This window comes from Uloborus diversus, chromosome 7 (genome assembly GCF_026930045.1).
Source record: "Uloborus diversus isolate 005 chromosome 7, Udiv.v.3.1, whole genome shotgun sequence".
Taxonomy (NCBI): Eukaryota; Metazoa; Arthropoda; class Arachnida; order Araneae; family Uloboridae; genus Uloborus; species Uloborus diversus.
The window spans coordinates 167,458,376-167,482,064 of record NC_072737.1 but is presented as its reverse complement, the minus strand read 5'-3'; the positions used below and the strand labels follow the sequence as shown (position 1 = coordinate 167,482,064).

The window sequence follows — 23,689 nt, the reverse complement described above, 5'->3', positions numbered from 1 at the left end:
AGTTTTCTTTTAAAGGAAAACATGAAGGAATGCTTAATACATTGAGAAAACCTGCAATTCTTGCAAAGCAACGTAGTCCATATTCGCTCCCTTTGGGAGCCTATTTTTCAAGGACGGGCATTAGTTGAAGTGAAACAGATACACTTTATAAATACGCTCAGTCAATCTTTAAACTGGGAGCTAAAAATATTTTTCACAACAGTGAAAAGTCTGCATCCGTGCAACTTATGATAATTCAGGAAACTTTCTGACAATGATATTTGATTTTTCCAGGAAGTGAATAAAAAATCATTAAAATCCCGAAACGTATCACGGAAATACCCAGTAACGTTTCTGAATTTTTTTACAGTGCATGACCTCATATCAAATCACAGTAAAAAACGATGGTATGCAAATCAATTTTTCTTTTTAAGATCGTCAACTACATAAATTAGGCTTCAAGAACAATCAACAACTTTTTTATGCTAGTAAACCACAGTGAACGATGTAAAAACAAAACTGACCGCAAAAAACGATCAGGTAGTTTTGACGTCACTCTTCTATAAGAACTTTTGCTACACTGCCTGCCTGGTAATCAAAACTGCTCGAGGCTTTCTGATGACGATGAAGTCACGATCTAGCGAATTTTTTCTTCTACACATCTAAAACGGGAGGGAGACTTATTGGTTTATTTCGTGCCCCGAGCTTACCTATTGATATCATGGGCACTGCGCGGCACCCCTGACCTCTTCCTACGGCACTCCAGGGTGCCGCGGCATCCAGTTTCAAAACCCGTGCCTTAAAGTGTAATAACCGATGTCAAAAAACATTCAACTGCGCCGATAAATTGCTTGTCGAGTAATTGTCTAATCCAGCTAATCCATCTACGTCATCGATGTACGTGTGCAGTAGAGGTGCGACATCGATGACAAAACATCGATGTTTCAAGACATCGATGTTAGAAATTAAAACATCGATGGTATTGATACATCGACCAAAAAACATCGATGTTTTAAAACATCGATCTTTTTATCAATGTATAACATACATTCTTTAGCCTACTTTCCCAATAAAAGTCAGAAAAAGAAGAAAAAAGCATGAAAGAAGGCTTAATGCATCTTTAAAATATCGCAAAAAACAAAAAAAAAAAGTCAAAAATAAATAAAATAATTAAATAAATATTGAAAAATTAAAAATTGGAAAGTAGGGTATTGAGATGGGGAAAAATGTCTGTCGGTCTGTCTGCCCGCCCCCCCCCTATAAACTTTTAAATGAATAGTCCGATTCGAACAAACTTTTTTTTGTTCGAAAGATCTCGGTGAGGACACCTCATTCCCATATTTCACTTTTTGATTTGAACTATTCATTTTTCTTATTTGATCTGTTCAATTTTGAACAGTTCAAAAAAACTTAACATTAGCGCCTACGGGGAAATTCAAGGCAATTCCGAACTGTGAGGCGAATTTGCTTCAAACAAACTTTGTAGGAAAAAGCTTTTGATGAAAAACTTGTATATAAAATATCTTTTTGATTTGAACAATTTTCCGTTCAATTTTGAACAGTTCAAATCCCTTAACATTAGCGCCAACGGGGAAACTGAAAGTCAATGTAGATTCCGTACTTGAAGGCGGATTTTTTTCAAACAAATTTTGTTGGAAATAGCTCTTGACGCCAAACTACAGACTTCGGCTCCGAGAATTTAGGGGCACTTGACTCCGACTCCGACTCCTATGCCCGACAATTAATCGGACTCCGACTCCCCGACTTAGACTCTGACTTCGTAGCTTTGGCAAAAATTTATACACGTAGGACAAATGACTGGCTCCGATTCTTAGATATTCGACTCCGTCTCCTTTACCCCAAAATGTGATTGACTCCGACTCCGAAGCTATGGTTCTGACTGTGAAATAATTATTGTTGATTTGACTTGTTTTTATTTTTACGCTAAAGTTTTAGTTTAGGTATTCAGTTTTCGGAGAATAAACTCGAAGTCATTTATGTTTCTACATAAAGATATGCGCAGACGATTTTTTTTTTTTTTTTTTTTTTTGACGATGAAAATTATTTCTTTAAGTTGACATTTTATTGTTTTTATTTATTTTGGTAAGTGCATTAATTCATTTAAAAAATTGTTTTTGGCAACAGGGGAAAAAGAAACGATTTTTTTTTTTTTTTTGATATGATGTATTTATTTTAATGAGCTTATTAATTTTAATTATTATTTTTTCGTTTTGAAAGCTGTTAAAGATTTTTTTAATGAAAAAAAGTGTATTAGCTGCTTTGTTTAAAAGTTGCTGCTATTTTTTTTTTTTTACGCATTTAGTTTTTTTATATGAGTGAGGAATATTTTATTCCTAGAAATCAGCTTAAAGTATTTTAAAATAATGTTTGAAAAAATTTGCGATTTTAGCTATTTTTGAGAATATTGATCAGGTACTAGAAAGTAGTATGGGTATACGGGAAAGTAGGCTCGTCTAGTTCTAGACAGAACTTCTTGTGAATATACTACACTACTTTAAGTAATACAAAAGAATACCTCCCCGACGAATATATCGAAAATACTGAACATCAAATCATGAATATAATTTATTAAGAATAATGTCGCAACATCTTGGTATTAGCGTATTATAGTAGGACAAAAATTGATAATAAGACAAGCACCGATTAGCACAAATTAGTTATAGAGATAAGGAAATATTTTCAAACTGAATGAAACTAAAAGTAAATTTACATCAAAAAAGAATCTAAGAAAAAATGTATCACTCACCGTCAGTTGAATAATGAGAAAAAGTTGTGCTAATTATTTTAAAAGCACAAAATTAATTCTAACAATTATTTTAAGAGCAAGAAATATGTGTTGCATTGTTAGTTAATAATTAAACACAAATTGTAAGTAATAGAGGGACTATTTGTTGGGGGAAGTCCATAAGTAACCCCGAATATTGGTGTTGACAGTTTGGAGAAAAAGAAGTTTGTTTGCTTTGTCCGCCCAGAAGAGCTTTTCTCTTTTCGCAGACTATTCCACCACTCAAAGATATATCTCTTTCCGATAGAACAGAAGTTGCCATCACTATCAAATACTTTAAAGCAACTTTTACAAGCTCTGAATTTTTAAAGTTATAATTTTCACCGTAGTAACGTATGGGATTTTCCTTTAGTTTAAGAACTGGAGCCTTGAAATAGACTGCAAGTCCTGGCACCAGACTACCAGTGTCAGGTTCTTCCAATAGCTTTGACCTCCTCCTCACTCTCTAGTTAATCTTCTACTATCTTCTTGTGATCTTCCCAAAAATCATCCACTACACTGAAAAATTGATCTTATAAAATGGGTGCAAAAACAGGATTTTTTTTTCTTTTTTGGCAACTCCATAAGTAAACTTAATTTCCTAGAGAGAAAATTGGAGCAAAATTTTATGATAATTTTCAGTTAAAATGCAAAACCATCAATATCGAAAAGACATCGAAACAAAAACATCGATGGTCCAAAAACATCGAAAGTAAAACATCGATGTTAAAAACATCGATGTTTCCAAAACATCGACATCGATGTTGTACCCCTAGTGTGCAGAAATCATATTTATATTACTTTGAAAATTTGAGCTACATTTTGATAAAAGTATTGCTCAGAAATGAATTAATTTGATTATAGAATATATTGCATTGTCATCGGGTCTGAGGTCACGTGCCAAGTTTCAAAAGAATACAGTCGCAGGATTTAGTTGCAAGATTCCGTTACAAGATACATATATACATACAGGTGAAGCTAATAAAAGCGTGTTAATAAAAATAAAACAAACAATATATCTCTACAGAGTATAAAATGAAGTCTCCAAAAAGCGACTGTGTGTTTGAATTCGCTAAACTCGAGAACTACCCGGCCGATTTTGCTGAAATTTTCACAGTTTGTTCCCTTAAGTCCTGAAAAGGTTTGCAGACCAGTTCGAAAACAATTCGATGAATACTTCTTTTTTTATTCCAATTTAGGCCCAATTTTTACATAAATTCCCGAATATGGAGGTGAAAAATTACTCGGAAATAGTAATATTATATATCGTTGGAAAGGGAAGAATTTTCCGCGTTTTGACGCCATTGGAAAAAGTGATCCTTTTTACTCCAGATCTAACTCGACCTTTGGTCGAAAAAATAAGCTTTTATCTCGAAAGGAAAAAAAGTTACAAGCCTTTTTATATCAAGAAATCTCGATTCCATTCAAATTGTGAACCATTTTCGTTCTCATTTTAATTCATTAAACTTATTTTATTTTGTGTTTCCATGGTTACGCATTTTAAATCCATCTTTCTGGATTTAATTTCTTAAAAGTATTTTAATATCTGTCGTCATTGTTTAGAAGGGAAACCATGATGTTTTTTTTTATTTATTTTTTACGCCTGATTGTTGAATATACGTCACCTGACACAATTTTTATTTTAAAGGTGGACCGGGCAAAGCCGGGCAACGCAGCTAGTATAAGATAAATAAATACCTTTGTGCTGAAAAGTAAAGTAAGAAATGACAACGTTAAAAAACACATATTGCAGGTTACTGCAGACGCGTGTTTCGGCGTTACAAGAAATGCCTTTTTCAATGCAAAAAAAAAAAAAAAGAGCTTAGGGATTAAAAGACATCCGATTTCTTACTTTAAAGAGTATACAGGGTGAGTTCGATCGAATCTGCCATACGAAAGGGGGTGATAGAAGAGCCCAAGCGGAGCATAGAACCACCCATTATCGTGTCCAATCCTTAACCGTAACCGAGTTTTGGTAAATTTAAGGAAAATGAGTAAAAAAACAAAATTCTGAGAAAACGTCTGATTTCTGAAATTCCTGTAGGACCTACAAAGAAAATAAGTACATATTTAGAAAGAGCAGACTAAATCCTACAAAATGATACCTTTCGCATTAAGATAGTCGCATTTTACTGAGAGCTACAAGCTTTGAAACATTGGACACACTCAGAATTAAAATGGTGCCAACGTTTTTAATCGACATTTTCAAAAACAACCGTAAGAGCTACAACCGGGCAAATCTACCAAAAACTGGCCCATTTTATTGGCTTTCAGATGATGCAGCAACAAATCATATTGGGTTTCAAGTTCAGCTGAAAGTCAGGCTTTTGTTTGAAACAGTGTAAAAATCTGCATTCGTTAAAAAAGGAAAACCAGCAAAAAGTCGCACTTTTCTGTTTTGAATTTTCTGTTTCACGATAGCATGTTGCTTTCTTTGTTTAAGAAAATGATATTTTTATGTAAAAATAATAGTTTTAACATTTAATTTAGAGAAAAAACACATGAGATAACGATTCGTAGAAATAAAAGAAGCATTACTTTCCCGTGCTTTTCACAAAGGGAAAATCAATAACAAAAAAATGTTACACCAACATCGATTAGTACATTTAATAAACCTGCAAAATTTACAATAGCTGCTGAAATTGGTCACCGCCACATCTGATACACGCTCTTGCCCTTTTGCGAACGGAAACAACCGTTGCTCTTAGAGAAATTTCATTCCTTAGTTTCCCTACTGCTTCAACAAGCCGGTCGCTCAATTCTTTCAAACTTGCTACTTCTGTTTTGTAAACTTCTTGTTTTAAGAATACCTAAACAAAGAAGTCCACTGGTGTCAGGTCTGGGGATCTAGGGGGCCAAGGGATGGGGCCCATACGACCAATCCATTGGGGATACTGTTCAGTTAGAAATTCCCGAACGGCATTTGAAGAATGTGCAGGGGCTCCATCGTGTTGGAAAATGATTTCTGCCCTCTCCTGAACAGGAATAGCATCAAAAAGGTCAGGCAAATGATGTTCAATGAACTCTCAATATGTGTTTCCTTTTAGGTTACCTAGAAACACATACGGACCAATTAAATGATCTCCTATTACGCCAATCCAAACATTTATGCTGAATCGAGTTTGGAATGATGAGTTTTGGGTTAAGAAAGGATTATGTTCAGTATAATGATGCCAGTTATGCAAATATATGATGCCCCCTCTAGTGAACAACGACTCATCTGTCCACAATATCTTTCTCAGAAAATGGTGATCTTCAGTGTCTCGGGCTAGTAGCCATCTGCAAAATGTTACCCGCTTTTCTAAATCTTAATTGCGCAGTTCTTGTACAAGAGTAAAATGATGCGGGTGATACTTGTTTTGGTGCAATGTTTTCATCACTTTACGTTGTGATAGTCCACCTTCTATAGCAATCGAGCGTGAACTCACACTTTGGTTTTCCACTACTCGGTCCAGCACATACTCCTCAACATTGGCAGAACGGTGATCCTGGCCCCTCTCGAACAACGTACCAAATGAACCTGTCTCTCTGAGCTTTCGATGTATAGAGGCAAACACATCTATTAGACGCAGAACGATTTGGGTAACGGAGCCGGTATTCTTTCTCGGCTCTGCGAGCATTACCATCACAAAATCCGTACACGAAATGCATATCAGCATACTCTTCGTTAAAAAATCGAGACATACCCAAAAATCGAGAAAAGAATATAGCAACTTATCTTTAGAAACTTTAACGAAAACTTTCAAAAACTAAAAACACTCTCTACTGACTTACTGTAAAAATAATCATAATTCTAGCAATTTTCAAAACACATTTACAAAATATAAGAAAGAAGCAAACGATACATTAAATATTATGACAAATGAATAATTCTGTTTAGTTTTTATCATTAATTGTTTTGTTAAACAAATGCTTTTTATTTTCAGACGATATTTTTCACAATCATAAATCGTAATCGGAAGTCTTTTGATGGGTCTGCATACGTTTTAAAGTCTTATAATGCAGGAAGCTCATATTTAGAGTTCATTGAACATCATTTGCCTGACCTTCTTGATACTATTCCTGTTCAGGAGAGAGCGGAAATCATTTTCCAACACGATGGAGCCCTTGCACATTCTTCAAATGCCATTCGGGAATTTCTAACTGAACAGTATCCCCAATGGATTGGTTGTATGGGCCCCATTCCTTGCCCCCCTAGATCCCCAGACCTGACGCCAGTGGACTTCTTTGTTTGGGGATTCTTAAAACAAGAAGTTTACAAAACAGAAGTAGCAAGTTTGCGAGGATTGAGCGACCGGCTTACTGAAGCAGTAGGGAAACTAAGGAATGAAATTTCTTTAAGAGCAACGGTTGTTTCCGTTCGCAAAAGGGCAAGAGCGTGTATCAGGTGTGGCGGTGACCAATTTTAGCAGCTATTGCAAATTTTGAAGGTTTATTAAATGTACTAATTGAAGTTGGTGTAACATTTTTTGTTCTTGATTTTCCCTTTGTGAAAAGCACGGGAAAGTAATGCTTCTTTTATTTCTACGAATCGTTATCTCGTGTGTTTTTTCTTTTTATTAAATTGTTAAAACTATTATTTTTATATAAAAATATCATTTTCTTAAACAAAGAAAGCAACATGCTATCGTGAAACAGAAAATTCAAAACAGAAAAGTGCGACTCTTCGCTGGTTTTCCATTTTTTAACGAATGCAGATTTTTACACTGTTTCAAACAAAAGCCTGAATTTCAGCTGAACATGAAGCCCAATATGATTTGTTGTTGTATCATCTGAAAGCTAATGGAATGGACCAGTTTTTGGTAGATTTGCCCGATTGTAGCTCTTACGGTTGTTTTTGAAAATGTCGATTAAAAATGTTGGCACCATTTTAATTCTGAGTGTGTCCAATATTTCAAAGCCTGTAGCTCTCGGTAAAATGCGACTATCTTAATGCGAAAGGTATCATTTTGTAGGATTTAGTCTGCTCTTTCCAAATATGTACTTATTTTCCTTGTATGTCCTACAAGAATTTCAGAAATCGGCCGTTTTCTCAGAATTTTGTTTTTTTACTCATTTTCCTTAAATTTACCAAAACTCGGTTACGGTTAAGGATTGGACACGATAATGGGTGGTTCTATGCTCCACTTTGGCTCATCTATCACCCCCTTTCGTATGGCAGATTCGATCGAACTCACCCTGTATATGTATATAATATGTGTGTATATATATGTATGTTCCCTATAAAAATCCACAGTTTACGCAGGATTTCGACCAAATTTGGCAGGAAGGAACTTGGGCACTCGAGAAAGAACGTGATGCGGGGGGGGGGGAGACGTTCAAACACCTAAAAAGAACCGAACCGTTCGAATTTTAATTTTAGGACCCGTTTCTGTTTGAAATAATTATCCGATTTTTTAAATTTTCTATCTCTTTCGAAAGCTCGCGAGAAAAACCCCTGTAGTAGATTTACTTCCTTCGAATTTCAAAAAAAAATCAAGGCTGTGTGTAAAATCACCAGGAGAAAAGTTATAAGCATTTTTAAGTCAAAAAACATCAATATTAATTCGGAAATTTTTTCGTCTGCCACGAGCTAAGTTTCAATTAGCGTGAATAAAATCATTGAGAAGAAAGATCTGTTGCCATTTTTTTTTCGACTGTGAACAAATAAAATTCTTGCTATTGTTTTGAGGCTTTTCTCGTAAGCGGGGTATTTAAAATTTTTCCTTTTTGGTTATTTTTCCGTGATCTGTCGGGAAAGTTTGCAGATTTTTTTCAGCAATCACGATTGCTTATTGTTCTCACTTGACTATTTTGAATTCCTATCATTTTATTTTCCACCAGCACCCTCTGCCAGCACAACCGTCGCATCGGCCGGCCTCATGATGCTGCCCCTCTTGCGAAAACCGTCTCCAGGTTGCGTTCATATCCTACACACACACACACGCATACATACACACACATACACACACTCATGCTTGCGCACAGACACAAGCACACACTCCTACACACACAGACATACACACACTCATGGCTGCACACAGACACAAACACATATGCCTACATACACACACACACACGCGCGTACACACACAGCACTGCATACACAACACGCACACACATACATACACACACGCGCACCCACACACATGCACCGACACACACACACACACACATGCGCCAACACAAACACACACGCGCATTCATACACACACACGCTCGTGATTGCGAAAAACATAATTTGAATTCAGGATGCTAAAAATTCAAATTAATTTTTTTTTTTTTTTTTTTGATATGATGTATTTATTTATTTATTTATTTATTTTTCCAAGCTTGATCTTTGAACAAGCGCCACTTGACATAACTTTTATTTTCGAGGCCGTGCGAAGCTGCAAAGCCCAGGCAACGCAGCTACTTCATAATAAAAGTTTTTATTGCTTAACTGCGCCAACAAAAGCGATAAACTCTCAACCACGGCAACCACGCACTCGGGAAGAATGGAGCAGCAGTGAAACTGACTTCCAGCGCGTTATGACAATTCATGTCTGCCGCAGCGAAGCTGCTAGCTGCCGAGGAGTGCCTTTCAAAATGAACACACGAATAAGTCGCAAGAATTCGCAATAAAAGGAATTAAAAGTCTCCAGTTGCGTTGATCGCTGCATTAAAAAAAAAAAAAAGAAGAAATCGAAATGGCGGTGCGACAATCAGCAGTTTCTCTTCCATTGGATATTTGCCTTTGAGAAAGCCATGGTAAGGGGAATACAAATTTACCGGTAAGGTAATTGATTTAATTGCCCTTTACGAGCATTACATAGCGTTTTAGTTATTTCAAATAATTTTCTATATTTGTTTTGATGAAACAATTTTACTTTAATTTTTTTCCTTACGATTAACTTCCCACTTTTGTTTGTAGAAAATTTTTTTCATTTTTATTGACATAAAACAAATGTGAAAAAATGAATAATGTCGCAAACAGGACCATCCTTTCAGAAGGAAAAATAGGGGCTATGGCCCTTTCTCCACCTTGGCTTTGAGATTATATTTTGTATTCAAATGTGGGTTTTCTTTTCTTTCTTTCTTTTTTTTTTTTTTTGTTAATATAATATTTTTTTCATGTATACTTTCTGCCCAGGTCATTTAAAGGGTTAGTCACGTAAGGACTAAGGCAATTTAGGGGGAACAGGAGGGAGTAATCCCCTTCCTCCTGGCTAATAGAACTTACTGTATTTCCATACATGTCAGAGTGTTTTTTTTTTTTTTTTTTTTTGAAATATGATAGGCATTGACACTGGAAAAAGTTGAAAGAGCGGTTCTGGTTCCCAAGATATTTACATTTATATTATTACTACGGGTTCTTGGTTCTTCTTCTAATTTATTTTTGTTTTCTTAAATAGGTACTATAAATACGTTTTCTAACTATTTTCGTAAAAAAGAATATAGTTCATTTTATTTTCATCATTTTTTCGCAAACTAATATTCTCTTATATTTGAAACATGGAAGTAATAAATTTACTAACTGTGTATTTAAAAAAAAATATTTTGTTGAATTATTGATTAAAAACTAGGGGTTGGACAGCCTGTACCAAGGAGAAAAATATAAGCCCCCATGAGTAGCTACTTTACGTAGTGGGAACTTGAAACACATTTCTGAAATGTTAACCATTTCTTCGGGATTACTTGTAAGAAAATGTGGGACAAAGTTGTATAGTTAAAATAAATAATTTTTTTTGAAATGTAAACTATTTGCTCGGGATTATTTCTAAGAAAATGTGGGGCAAAGTTGCATAGTTAAAATAAATGAAATTTTCTGAAATATAAAACATTTTTTCGGGATTATTTGTGAGAAAATGTGAGGCAAAGTTGCATAGTTAAAATAAATAAAACTTTCTGAAATGTAAAGAATTTCTTCGGGATTATTTGTGAGAAAATGTGGGGCAAAGTTGCATAGTTAAAATTAATAAAATTTTCTGAAACCATTTACTCGGGATAATTTGTAAGAAACTGGGGTGCTAAGTGACGTAGTTAAAATATATTACATTTCCACAATGAATAAATTGGAAATTTAATTTTAAAATTACGGTGCGTGAAATGATAAAAATATATTCCGCAAGAGAACTTGTATTGAAGTGTTATTTTTAATTTTTCGCTGTAAAATTTGTTTTTTCAAATAAAAGTGGAAAATTATTCCTTTGTCCCATGCCATGTGGCAAAGCGACCGCTAAAATACTTTTTTAATGAAATATTGCCTATACTTTTAATTCAAATACTGTCTTTGAAAAAAATAAAAAATGAATTGATAAATGGTATACTTAATGAATAATTAAAAATAAATGAATTAAAGAACAATTAAATGAATGTATGAATAAATTAGTGGACGATGAATGAATAAATAAATGAAAGTTTAAGAATTTATAAACAAATACTATAAATATTTATGTAAGCGAACTTATAACTGAATGAGTAAAGAAATGAAATATACTATTTCACTTTTCTTTGTAAGCGCCAATCAAATAACACTGCACGATTAAAACCAGAACGTTCTTTTAATATTTAAAAAATAAGTAGGGGAAGCTGCTGTACCCACGAACAAAATTTACTTTTCAATTTTGGCTGGTCTCTGGGAATGGATAATCTATCGGAAAACTTTTCTGGCAGATACTACAACTTATCATCTAATTTGGCAGTTTTTATCAGGTGAAAACATCAAAGCTTTCAACTTCAAAAAAAAAAATCTTAAAAACTATCTTTTTTGGCCGTGGGTACAGCAACCCGTTCACCACGCGGACAGGTGCCTTTGTACCCATAGACATATAAAACAATAATATATAAATGGTCTGCGGAACTAGTTTATGCTCAATGCATTTTCATAAGCCATTTTATATTGAAATACTTCAAACATCCATTGAAAATAACATTAAATAACATTTCCAACAGAAGTTAAACTTTAAAAATTAATTTAAGATTTTTTTTTTAATTTTCCTTAATTTTTAACGTTAGTGAACTTTTTAAAAAAGTTACAAGTCTTAAGAGAGTTAATGATGTTATGAATAAATAATATGTTTTTAAACAAAAAAATAACTAGATTCATGATAATATGACTCCCTATGTAATTACATAATAACTTCAATTTATATGCAAATTGAAACCTTTAACCAAAATTAGTCCATTACACAAAAACTCAGTTTAGATTAAACCAACAAAAATCTAGAAAAGTCGACTTCAAATAAAAACAAGTGGGATTTGCGGTCTGTAGATCCTACAACAGGTGTGAGGGTTACTTCAACACTATATTTATATGTCATACTTTAAATTCATCATCATTGTTAAAAGAAAATTTTGGACGTTGATGACAAGGCACCATTTCGAGGTACTTAACATTGTAAGAAGACTCAGGTGTGATCCAAGGAGACTAAAAATTGCTGCCCGTGGGTACACATAGTTGTGTGTCCTTGGGTACAAAGGTATGCCATTTTGGTTTTGCAAGGCAGTCACATCGACAGGACCACAGTTTTACAACATTGAAAATCAGAAACAAAACCTTCAAAATATAGGGAATCATGAGAAAAAAAGAAATTGCTCATGTTTTTTTTTTACTTATATCCTACTAAAACGGAAAAAATGTGATAGAATCTTAAATGTTCATTTGATGGCGTTGAAACTTTCTGGGGTATTGGAGAGGGTTGTGACACACACGTTGAACCCCAATTAGGATCCCTCTCGACGATACTTGGAATTTCCCGACCAACGTCCGTAAGTACAACCGTCCGTGGGTACAGCAACTTCCCCTACTGCACTGAACATTAGTAGGTCTTCATTAATGTTTAAAATGCAGGTGTGCCCATTCCCCGAAAGAAAAACGACATTCTCCTCAAATACCATGAGGATCCTCCGAGAACACCCTCAAAAAAAAAAAAAAAAAAAAAAAAGAGAGAGAGAGAGAGAGAGAGAGAGAAAATACCACAAAAAACATTTCCCCTAAAAATTTCTATTGCGCAGCCTGCGTCATGACCCACCTTGATGGACATCCATGTAATAACAAGAATTTTCCCATTTTATAAATAACTAGTGGTACCCGCACGGCTTTGCCCGTAATAGAAAATTAAGAGGTCTTTTGGTTCGCCTGTATATTTACAAATAATGTATGGTGAATTTTCTCGCCAATTGGCTTGAGCCCATGTTACAGTTCCACTTTATGATAATTTCGTATCTCGCCAATTGGCTTGTGCCCATGTTACGGTTTCATGTTATGACGATTTCGTAATTTACTCGTTCATCTTATGATAATTTTGTTCTTAAAGTTGGAATAGAAAAAGAACCACATCGAATTTTCGAAAAATCGCTTCGAGGTGCACACCCCCATGCTACAAACTAACTTTGTGCCAAATTTCATGAAAATCTGCCGAACGGTCTAGGCGCTATGCGCGTCACAGAGATCCAGACATCCTCCGGACATCCAGACAGAGAGGTTTTCAGCTTTATTATTAGTAAAAATAAAGAAAACAGTTATTTTTGATGTACCACACTGTATAACAGTATCAAATATTCAAAACGGCTTGTATCCACCATGTTTCTTCTCTTCTGAGATTACTTTTTTTGACTGAAATCAACAACATACATACAGTAGAACCTCCATTAAGGGACACCTCCGAATAAGGGACACTTCTATTTAAGGGACATTTTTTCTGGTCCCAGTCCCTTTCAATAGGGACTTCTATGTATTTACCTCTAATTAAGGGACACTCTGTTTAAGGGACAGTCACAAAGCCCAAAAAATGCAAAAAATAATATATAAGCTCTAAGAAATAATGAATTTACTGGAATTAAAGTGTCACTATTCCTCTAAAAATTATTTGAGGTAAGTTTGACATACACATATGTGAAGGAAACCAGTAATGTATTGTATAAAAAACTTGCTGAAATTAACATGCATGATTTGTTCTCTCAACAACTTATTCAAGTAGATTCAAAGCCAATGCAGAGTTCACAGCAACTAATTAGCTTTGTATATAAAACTTAAAATTTGAACATTAATCGTAATTCACTTAGTTTTACATTGTAAATTACATGACGTAAAGCAAATATATGTAATGAAATACTTCAAAATTATTTCTGTATGCTACAAAACTTTGTCATTACAGAATTTTTGGTTAAATTTTTATTAATAAAATAATATAAACTTAGAAATTTGAATGGTTGTGAATTTTATTTAGCATATATGAAATATTTTCAGTGTTTAATCATAAGTGTTAATAGTTAATGTTTATTGTGATATTATACTAATAAGTACACGGCATGCACCAATTCATTCACCTCCAAATAAGGGACACCTCTATTTAAGGGACAAAATGTCTGGTCCCCTTAGTGTCCCTTATTGAGAGGTTCTACTGGAGCTAAAAAACTGACAAATAGGTGGCGTGGAAACAGAGTAAAATGTTCGACTATTTGACTTTGCTCCGCCATTTCACTCATGACGATTAAAGTTTACTTTTTTATGCCTTTTAAATTTATACTGCATTTTTCCGACTTGTGATATTTATTCAACAACTTTATTGTTTATAATTATAGTAATATAATTAAACCCATCACATTTAGTAGTTATTTTGGAAATATGTACGTGTTTGAATCTTATATAATAAAATCCACCGATCGTAACTATGTAGTTTACATGTATGTATGTATATCACTCGAACTCCTCGAGAACGGCAGAGAATTAAGGGTCGGTCTTGGTATCACACGATTCGAAGTTTTACGAGGATCAATGATAGCCTAGTTTCAGCTTTGTACGATTCTAACAAACGAGGTATTAGTTAAAACGTCAATCTTCAGCTCTGCTTCATCAGTTCCGAAGCGATACAGCAGTTGGTTATCTGCCAATAATCCCTGGTTCGAACAAAACTGGATTAAGTAAGACGCGCTTTAATGCGATGGGGCGGTACTTTTTTCATCTTCTTTATCTTTACTAATAATAAAGCTGAAAGTCTCTCTGTCCGGATCTCTCTCTGTCTGTCAGGATCTCTGTGACGCGCATAGCGCCTAGACCGTTCGGCCGATTTTCATGAAATTTGGCACAAAGTTAGTTTGTAGCATGGGGGTGTGCACCTCGAAGCGATTTTTCGAAAATTCGATGTGGTTATTTTTCTATTGCAATTTTAAGAACAAAATTATCATGAGATGGTCGGGTAAATTACGAAATTATCATAACGTGTAACCGTAACATGGGCACAAACCAATTGGCGAGATACGAAATTACCATAACGTGGAACCGTAACACGGGTACAAGCCAATTGGCGAGAAAATTCACCACACATTATTTGTAAATATACAGGCGAACCAAAAGACCTTTTAATTTTCTATTACGGGCAAAGCCGTGCGGGTACCACTAGTTTCCTTAAAGGAATGTAATTTACGTCCCAAAAGCGTCAATTAACGTTATTTTGCTAACTTAAGCGGTCTCAGACAGCAAGTAGGGGGCAAAGCCTCGGAGGGAACCGAGGTGTATAGAGGGCTGCCGAGAGCCAAGGCCAAGGTCTTGATAGTTTATTCACCACTAGTGGTACCCGCACGGCTTCGCCCGTAACAGAAAAATTAAAAGGTCTTTTGGTTCGCCTGTATATTTACAAATAATGTGTGGTGAATTTTCTCGTCAATTGGCTTGTACCCATGTTACGGTTACACGTTATGATAATTTCGTATCTCGCCAATTGGCTTGTGCCCATGTTACGGTTACACGTTATGATAATTTCGTAATTTACCCGACCATCTTATGATAGTTTTGTTCTTAAATTTGGAATAGAAAAATAACCACATCGAATTTTCGAAAAATCGCTTCGAGGTGCACACCCCCATGCTACATACTAACTTTGTGCCAAATTTCATGAAAATCGGCCGAACGGTAGGCGCTATGCGCGTCACAGACATCCTACAGACATCCTCCGGACAGAGAGACTTTCAGCTTTATTATTAGTAAAGATGTCAACCCCCCTCCCATAAAACTTAATATAAAATATCTACTACTCTATGCATATACCGGCACCCCCTCCCCCTCTTCAAGGGCCGGGCCCTTAGTTTTCAACATGGCTGACATGGTCTAGAGAGACAGTGTTAAAACTAGGGTTTCCAATCCCGAATCCCGCATGATTTTTCGCGGGATTGAGATCAAATTACCGCAGGATCTCCAATCCCGACATCTTTTTCCATGTAGTAAACGTTTTTCAACTTTTGCCACTCATAAAACGAATATTTTAATAGGCATCATCTGAAATGTGAATCACCTTCCTCAGACATCTTTGCGTCTCACATGATGATCGGTGGGTTTACCATTTAAAAACACAATAAAAATCGATGTTTTTTTTTTTTTTTGAGATTGAATTTGTATTTTTATTCGAGATCTTAGTTTTCATAATTTCAGCAATTCGAAAAAAGCGTAAACTTTATAAACATTTTCAAAAATCATCACTAAAATTTAAAAACCCGAAAATTGCGCTTTTAAAAAGTAGAAAAAGTATATTACAAATTATAAAACCTGCTTGAGTAGACAGAATACAATCTTGTAGAACTTCTGTAAGTTTAAGTAATGCACTCAAACTTTTAAACTTACTCAAAATGTCAAAATTCGACTGAATGCCAGTTTTTTTTTTTTTTTTTTTCTAATACATTCATTTGAATAAAGCAGGAAACATTCTTTTAATAACATTTTAACCGTAAAAGTTTTGTAAATGTTAACGCAATTCTTCGCGTACAAAAATTTCTATAATGTAAAGTATTATTAGTCAACATTGAATTCCTCAGCTAGTTGCAATGGTACGATCGCGAGTGTACACAGGTGGTTTGGAGTGTTCAGGTGTTTTCAGATTGCTGTAACCTTGACTGATTTCTCAGTGGGTGTGCGTGCACGTAGAGGCATTGGCGTTATCCCATTGGTTGTGCCTTATCAAATCGTAATTTTACCTTTTAAGATAGAGAGACACATTTGCTCTGATGGAAGTATTTCCCGCATCCCGGATGCAAGGGAATATTTTCTGGAAATTAAATTTGAAAACCTTTAGAGCTTAGAAAAGTTCGTGGGGAGGAAAAATTAATCCATCTTAAAGGGGTCCAGGAGACGAAAATCGTCAAATTTTGCATTTTTTAAAAATCATTTTTAAAAAAATCCATCTTTTTCTGCTTAATATGCCGTTTGAATCTTGTTTCTATCTTAATTAGAACGGGAGATGTAACAATTTTTTTTTGCTTGCATTCAACTAATATTCATTTCAACTTAATAACTTTAAACGCGTTTTTCTCCGTGATGCAATTTTTCCCGATTTTTTAAATTCAAACTCTTATAAGTCAAGAACTTATAAAGATAAAGTAATGAAATTTGGAGCATATACAAACAGTTTACTTTAATTTCTGTATGGCAAATTAAAAAAAAAAAAAATGTATGCTTCAAAAAATTTGATTTTTTTTAAAAGTATCTTTGAATTTTTCGAAATTTTCATTCAAGTAGTTTTTATTGAATTAATATTTTTTCAACTGTGGAATAAAAATTGAAGCTTAGGTATTTGTGTTTAGATTAATGAAAACAATTTGAAGATTGACCTGGAACATTTTGAGTGTTAGCGATTTAAAATGACTCCAAAGCGCAAGTGTAGCAACGCCACTGTTCGTAATTGATTCCCTTTTTATTTGTTGATCATAAGGTTTCAATGATTTGTATATTAGTAATTTATGGAGATTTTTAAAACGTTTTTCGCATTTCTTGTAGCAGAGTGGAAAAATAACAGAGCGGTCAAATAAACCCTTTTAAAATATCCTTCTATTCATTACAAAAAAGTTACAATTATAGATCAAGCACAAAATTAAATAAAGATTCGAAAATTGTAATTCTGTCTGCGATTTTAAAGATAATTTTCTTTTTAAATCATTATTAACAAATGTATTAGAGCTTGGATTTTGTAAACTTTTACAAACCCGAATGCAACCAAAAGGGGAAGTGCACAACTAGATTTCAATAGGAGTCTACGTACTAAATTTCAACTTTCTAGGACATACCGTCCTGGAGTTATGCGACATACATACGCACATACGTACATACAGACGTCACGAGAAAACTCGTTGTAACTAACTCGGGAATCGTCAAAATGGATATTTCGCGTGTCTATACGTTCTTAGACACTTATCCACGTGTGGTCGAGTTGAAAAAAAAAAACACAACATTCATTCGGGGGTGAGCAAAATGGAAATTGAGGTCGATTTTTGAGTGGAAATATTTTTGCGAAAACAATACTTCCTTTTTTGTAAAAGGAAGTAAAAAGATGGAATTTCACTTTTGTTAAATGCATTTTCTGTTAATGTTTGATAATAACTCTAATAGTTTTTACTCTGTTTTTATGAAACTTGGTTTCGATATACACGGTACACATCCCTTGATTCGCATTATTTCTAAGTCTGGAACAACACGGTTTCAATATAACACGAGACACGGTTTCGGTAGAACACGATAAATATTGACATGATTTTTTTTATGTACATGATTAATTAGAGCAAAAAATAAGTTTAAAAGTTATCTTAAGAAAAGTCTCGTATAACACGGTTTCGATACTACACGGAACGAATTAACCGTGTCATACGCCTGAATAGTTTTCTTGAGTAATTATTTTTTAACTACGTACTACTATATTTAAAGTGAAGGAACAAAAAATGTAATTTACTGTATTTTTGATAACTCAGTGAAGATTACATTTTACTAAATTATGTACATATTATTAAATTTACATTGCATTTTAAAATTTGAATGAAATTTGTTGAATAAGTGCTTGTTTAGAACTATAGAAATATTGCTGAAGACGCCAAATTTCGAAGTTATTTTGTTCATGTGAACATGATTAAATTCAGCGTTTAGTTTCTGCTGTTTTCCGACAACCATTTTTTAATGCTCTTTTTACTTCCTTTTACAAAAAAAGAAGTACAGTAGAGAACCAATTATCCGGGAAGTTCGGGACCATCGCTATCCCGGATATCTGAATTTCCCGGTTTTCTGGATCTCTAAAAAGCGCTATTGGCCGATTGTTTAGAAAACTTGAACTACTATAGAAATATATATATATATAGAAATATTAAAAACTACTATCGTGAGAGAATAATTCAAATTGAACTTATTCATAAGACCTGAGACATTCACACTGTTTGGAAAAAAAAAAAAGAAACAAGCTTTTGAACGTAAATGTGCGATTTTTCTACTGTAGTGTATGAAAACATTTGTTTTCATACACAAAACGCATTGCTTTCTTTTTTTTTTTTTTTTTTAAACTTTTTGTAAAGATGTTGTATTTGTGATTACGATAGTTATTGATAACTATTGCTTTTATATTAAGTTAATAAGAATAGAAATTTTATTTATGAGTTCTTACAACCTCATTACAGTCTTGTGTTTAACGATTTCCAGATTCCACGATCAGCTATCCGGAAATTCGCGAATCTGGTTTTCGGCATTTCCCGCTCTTTCGCTCTAAACTGCAATATTTTAATTTAAGGCCATTCACAATAAAATATTGCATTAGAATGTGACAATATTTATTTCTTTAGGTTTCAGTTGGAATAAAACATGAAAATTTTGGACTTACGAGAGTACTTTTTAATTCAAGAAAATATTTCGGAAATTTTGTCTCGCTTAAAGAATAACCCTTTGAAGTTCGGTTTTGTTAACTTTTTCCCCTGTTATACTTGAGTAATACGGTATTTATTAAGATACCGTTCATATTCTTTTAGGTATTTCAAAAAAATGCTTAGTTTTTCAAAAATTGCCAAAATGCGTATTTTTGAAAAATGACGGGAAAATTCGCACAAAGTTGCCGGTTTTCTGGTTTCCCGGTTTTTTGGTTCCCGGATAAAAGGTTCTGTACTGTATTGTATTCGCGAAAAAAATTTCACACAAAAATCGGCCTTAATTTCCATTTTGCTCATCCCCAAATGAATGTTGAGTTTTTTTTTCAACCCGACCACACGTGGATATGTGCCTAGGAACGTACAGACACCCGAAATATCCATTTCGATGATCCCCGGGTTAATTACAACGAGTTTTCTCGTGACGTCTGTATGTACGTATGTATGTGCATATGTGCATATGTGTGTATGTGTGTATGTATGTCGCATAACTCAAGAATGGAATGTCCTAGGAGGTTGAAATTTGGTACGTAGACTCCTAGTGGAGTCTAGTTGTGCAACTTCTTTTTTGGTTGCATTCGGATGCTCCCAAGGGGGTCTTTTGCCCCTTTTTAGGGGGAAATTATAGATAATTTCGATGTAAACTCAAAAGGTGTTATAATTTGGCGGACACTTGGCAATATATCGCCAGTCTTTTGTTCGCCAAGTTTGTCGCCAACTTGGTGACAAATTTGGCGATTTTTTTTTTAAATCCTGGTTTTAATTTGGCCACTATTTGGTGATATTAAAACTGCCTATTGAATCATATGAAAACTGCCAATAATGAGAAATTGACATTAAATTGGAGTAAAAGGAAGTCATGTGATGCACACATCAGCTCGTTTTCCCCTAATTATTGGTTTACCGAAGGTTCGGTTCCAATGACTTTGTTTGATCGAGGCTTTGGTTTAACTCTATTTTGAATTTACTGTTTCCAATACGAAATTAATGTTTGTGTTCAGAAGAACTGGGTCTTCTTAATCACTTTTTTTCTGATAATTCAAATCTCAAAAGATCGTATCCCGTTTCTTATCTCGATCTCAATACCGTCTTATCGGAACGTAGGCACAGATGTTTTTGTTCGACGACTTTCCATGACAACAGCTACACGTGCTTGCAATGCTACAGCAAATTTTTAAAATTCCTATTGCTGTTGGGTTTTGCTGTCATTTTTGGACAAAGAAGATTCGTTGTGGCTATTTACAGCAATTATAAATGTTTTCAGCAAAAAACTATAAAAGTGTCCTTTATTATTTGCTATAACTGCTGATTTCTTCATGGTCGTATGAAAATTTTTGGATTTATTCATCTAAATACATATTGTTGCGGGTCTGGTGCAACTTCAAACTTTCTTCGAAATGACGATTCCAATCATGATAAAAACACAATGAATTTATTTACAAATATTAACAATAGAGCAGGTAACAATTGCGAACATTCAACAATTAATCGAATATCCTTAAACACTGTACATTATTCAGTACACCACGCATCTAAATCCAAAACACGTGAAAAGAACAAATTCGAAAATCGCAGCGCAAGCGCTAGTACATTCACAGACAGCGCAGTGAAAAACGAAAGTAAACTCTCCCGCCATTCACAAGACGCACGGCGTCTTATATCGCATTAGAAAGTTCGACGAAATTCTATATCTTTCTGGATGTTTTATTTTTATTTCATTCACAAATCTCATCAGGGGACCATATACGTCATTCGAATGTAGGGGGGGGGAGGGTTGATGTTCATTACAAGAAACTATTTACAGGTTAAGTTACTACGATTATTTTAGATGAAAATAAATGGAATAAACGCCAAAATTTGCCAGATTACAATAAATTAATTATAAAAACAATTATTATTTACAAAATTTGTAACAATATGATACTGTCTGACCACGGATTGTATGGAAAGACAAACATCCGTTTTACAGCCGGAAATGGACGAATCTATTATTTTTTACCGATGTCAGCTTTTGCAGAAGCGAAGTCTCATTCAAATGAGCGGAATACGCGCATCAATTTTTACTTTTTCCCCCTTATTCACATAGATTCGTCTTATCTGGAAGTTTGAAAATTCCATGCAATCCATGGTTGGACAGTATATTGATTCAAGCTTTTTGACGATTTTCCATTGGACTGTTTTGAGATAAAAGAAGACACTAAAACTGATTTCGTGACTGAAAAAGCTCTGGTGGGGGGGCGGTCCATTGACAGCAACCTTCCCCTACTCACTCGGTGTGACTCTGAATGCAAAACGCGATACAACAAGTAAAGGTTATGACTTGATTTAGATAATGGGTTTCTTTCCTTCAGTCAAAAGTACTACTTTTAGTCACTGAAATTGATAGAATAAGCAAAAAAAAACATAGACCCAGAAAATATTTTTATTTTCCCAAACAGCTGTTTTTTAATTATTTTTTTTAAATGTCCAATTTTTCAAACAAGGCGTGGTCTTGATGACGTCACAAATGATGCATTTTGGCGCATCTTTCTACCACGGTTCCACGTTATGATAATCAACAAGCGAATTAAAATTGCGCTCTACGCTTGCTATCAACCCTATCGTTGCCAATACACGTGAGTAAAGATGCGAATTAAATATTTTGGTCTGTGAATGGCAACACTGAATGGTATTTCATCTTTTGTGATGTCATCGGGCTGAAACATAAACAATAAAAGTATTAAGTCACCGATTTAAGTAATTTTTTTAAAAAACTAAACTTAAACAAGTTATTTAAAAAATAGTCAGATCTCATGTTTTTAAGCATGCTCTTTCATAAAAAAATACTTTTAAAATTTCGGAAACGACTCCATTAGCTACAATGGCACAATAAAACAGGGAATGAAATTGCACAATTAGAAAATTACAGCTCGAAAGTTACGAGATAATAGTAATCATTGTTATGAACTAAGTTTTTAACGTACACTTAAAAATAAAGTTCAATGTTTAACCATTTAATAGGTAAAAATTAGCAACATTGAGCAACAACCATAGATGTAGCACAACTAGATGCACAGCTCCGTAGCAAAACACCCATGACTGACACTGAACGCGCGAAACTTGACATAGACGGGCAAAAGCGTAGTCTATGCGGATGCAACGTTGTTTACAACCGATCAAGGTACGGGAAAATTTGTTGCGTGCATGCACTTTTTAGACAAACATTTGCTCGTCTATTACTAGAAGAGATCGTTGCCCATGGAACCGATTTCTAGTTCTGTATCTATTTAATACTGCATCTACGGCTACAATTATCTTATTGGTTAAATGTTTCAACAACGTAATGGTGCTTGTGATGGTGATAAATTTCAACAATGTGATGGTGATAAGTTTCAACAATGTAATGCTGCTTGTGATGGTGATAAGTTTCAATAATGTGATAGTGATAAGTTTCAACAATGTGATGGTGATAAGTTTCAACTATGTAATGCTGCTTGTGATGGTGATAAGTTTCAATAATGTGATAGTGAAAAGTTTCAATAATGTGATGGTGATAAGTTTCCATAATGTGATGGTGATAAGTTTCAATAATGTGATAGTGAAAAGTTTCAATAATGTGATGGTGATAAGTTTCAATAATGTGATGGTGATAAGTTTCAATAATGTGATGGTGATAAGTTTCAACAATGTAATGAAGCATTTAGTTTACACCGAAGCTCTGTGGCAGAAGCTTCGTCTTCTAAGCCGGAGATCATGGGTTCGGATCCCGGCGGTGCACAGTGAGGCGAAAACGCCAAAAAGTGCTTATAAATGGTTTTTTTCCTATACTAAACCAATTGAGGATTAATAAATTTGCACAGGCCTACCTGTTAGGCAATCAGAACTGGAATTTTAGAGCCCTTCGTCCACTACAAAGCCGAAGGGAGCCTTTAGAAAGTTCAAGAACCATGAGTGCGGGAATTTACAAAAATTGCTTTTAAGCAGTCTATATTTTTTTTTCCTATATTTAATACAGGTATATTTAATTTCTCTCGTGTCCAACGATAGAAATAGGACGAAAAAATGAGTAATCGAATTCTCAAACCAAAAATCTGTTTTGATCAGCACCAAAAACTTCGGAATTCAAATTTATTTTTTTCAAAACACTCTACAAAAAAATGTCCTTTATGTCCTCTTAGAAATTAATATTAATTAGTCATAAATGATCTGTAGAAAAACCCTGAAAAAGAATTAGCTGCGTAAACCTGCGAACTTTGGACCCTGAGCCGAACCAAATCGAGAGAAATCCATTATAACATGCCTGTGTAAACAAACAAGCGAGAG

The 23,689-nt window shown here is 34.4% G+C and overlaps 1 protein-coding gene across 3 annotated transcripts in view; it reads left to right on the top strand.

Moving 5' to 3' along the window:
• Nucleotides 1-9,274: 9,274 nt before the first annotated feature.
• The window catches only part of LOC129225966 (uncharacterized protein KIAA0513-like), a 62,781-nt gene continuing 48,366 nt past the window's right edge, over nucleotides 9,275-23,689 (top strand). Inside the window, exon 1 of one of the 3 annotated variants that reach the window (XM_054860533.1) lies at nucleotides 9,275-9,493. In XM_054860533.1, the coding sequence (XP_054716508.1) occupies nucleotides 9,491-9,493 (3 nt within the window). In that variant the 5' untranslated portion in view covers nucleotides 9,275-9,490. Of the gene's footprint in view, nucleotides 9,522-23,689 lie in introns of all 3 variants that reach the window. The other 2 variants (XM_054860534.1, XM_054860535.1) reach the window with 2 other exon arrangements.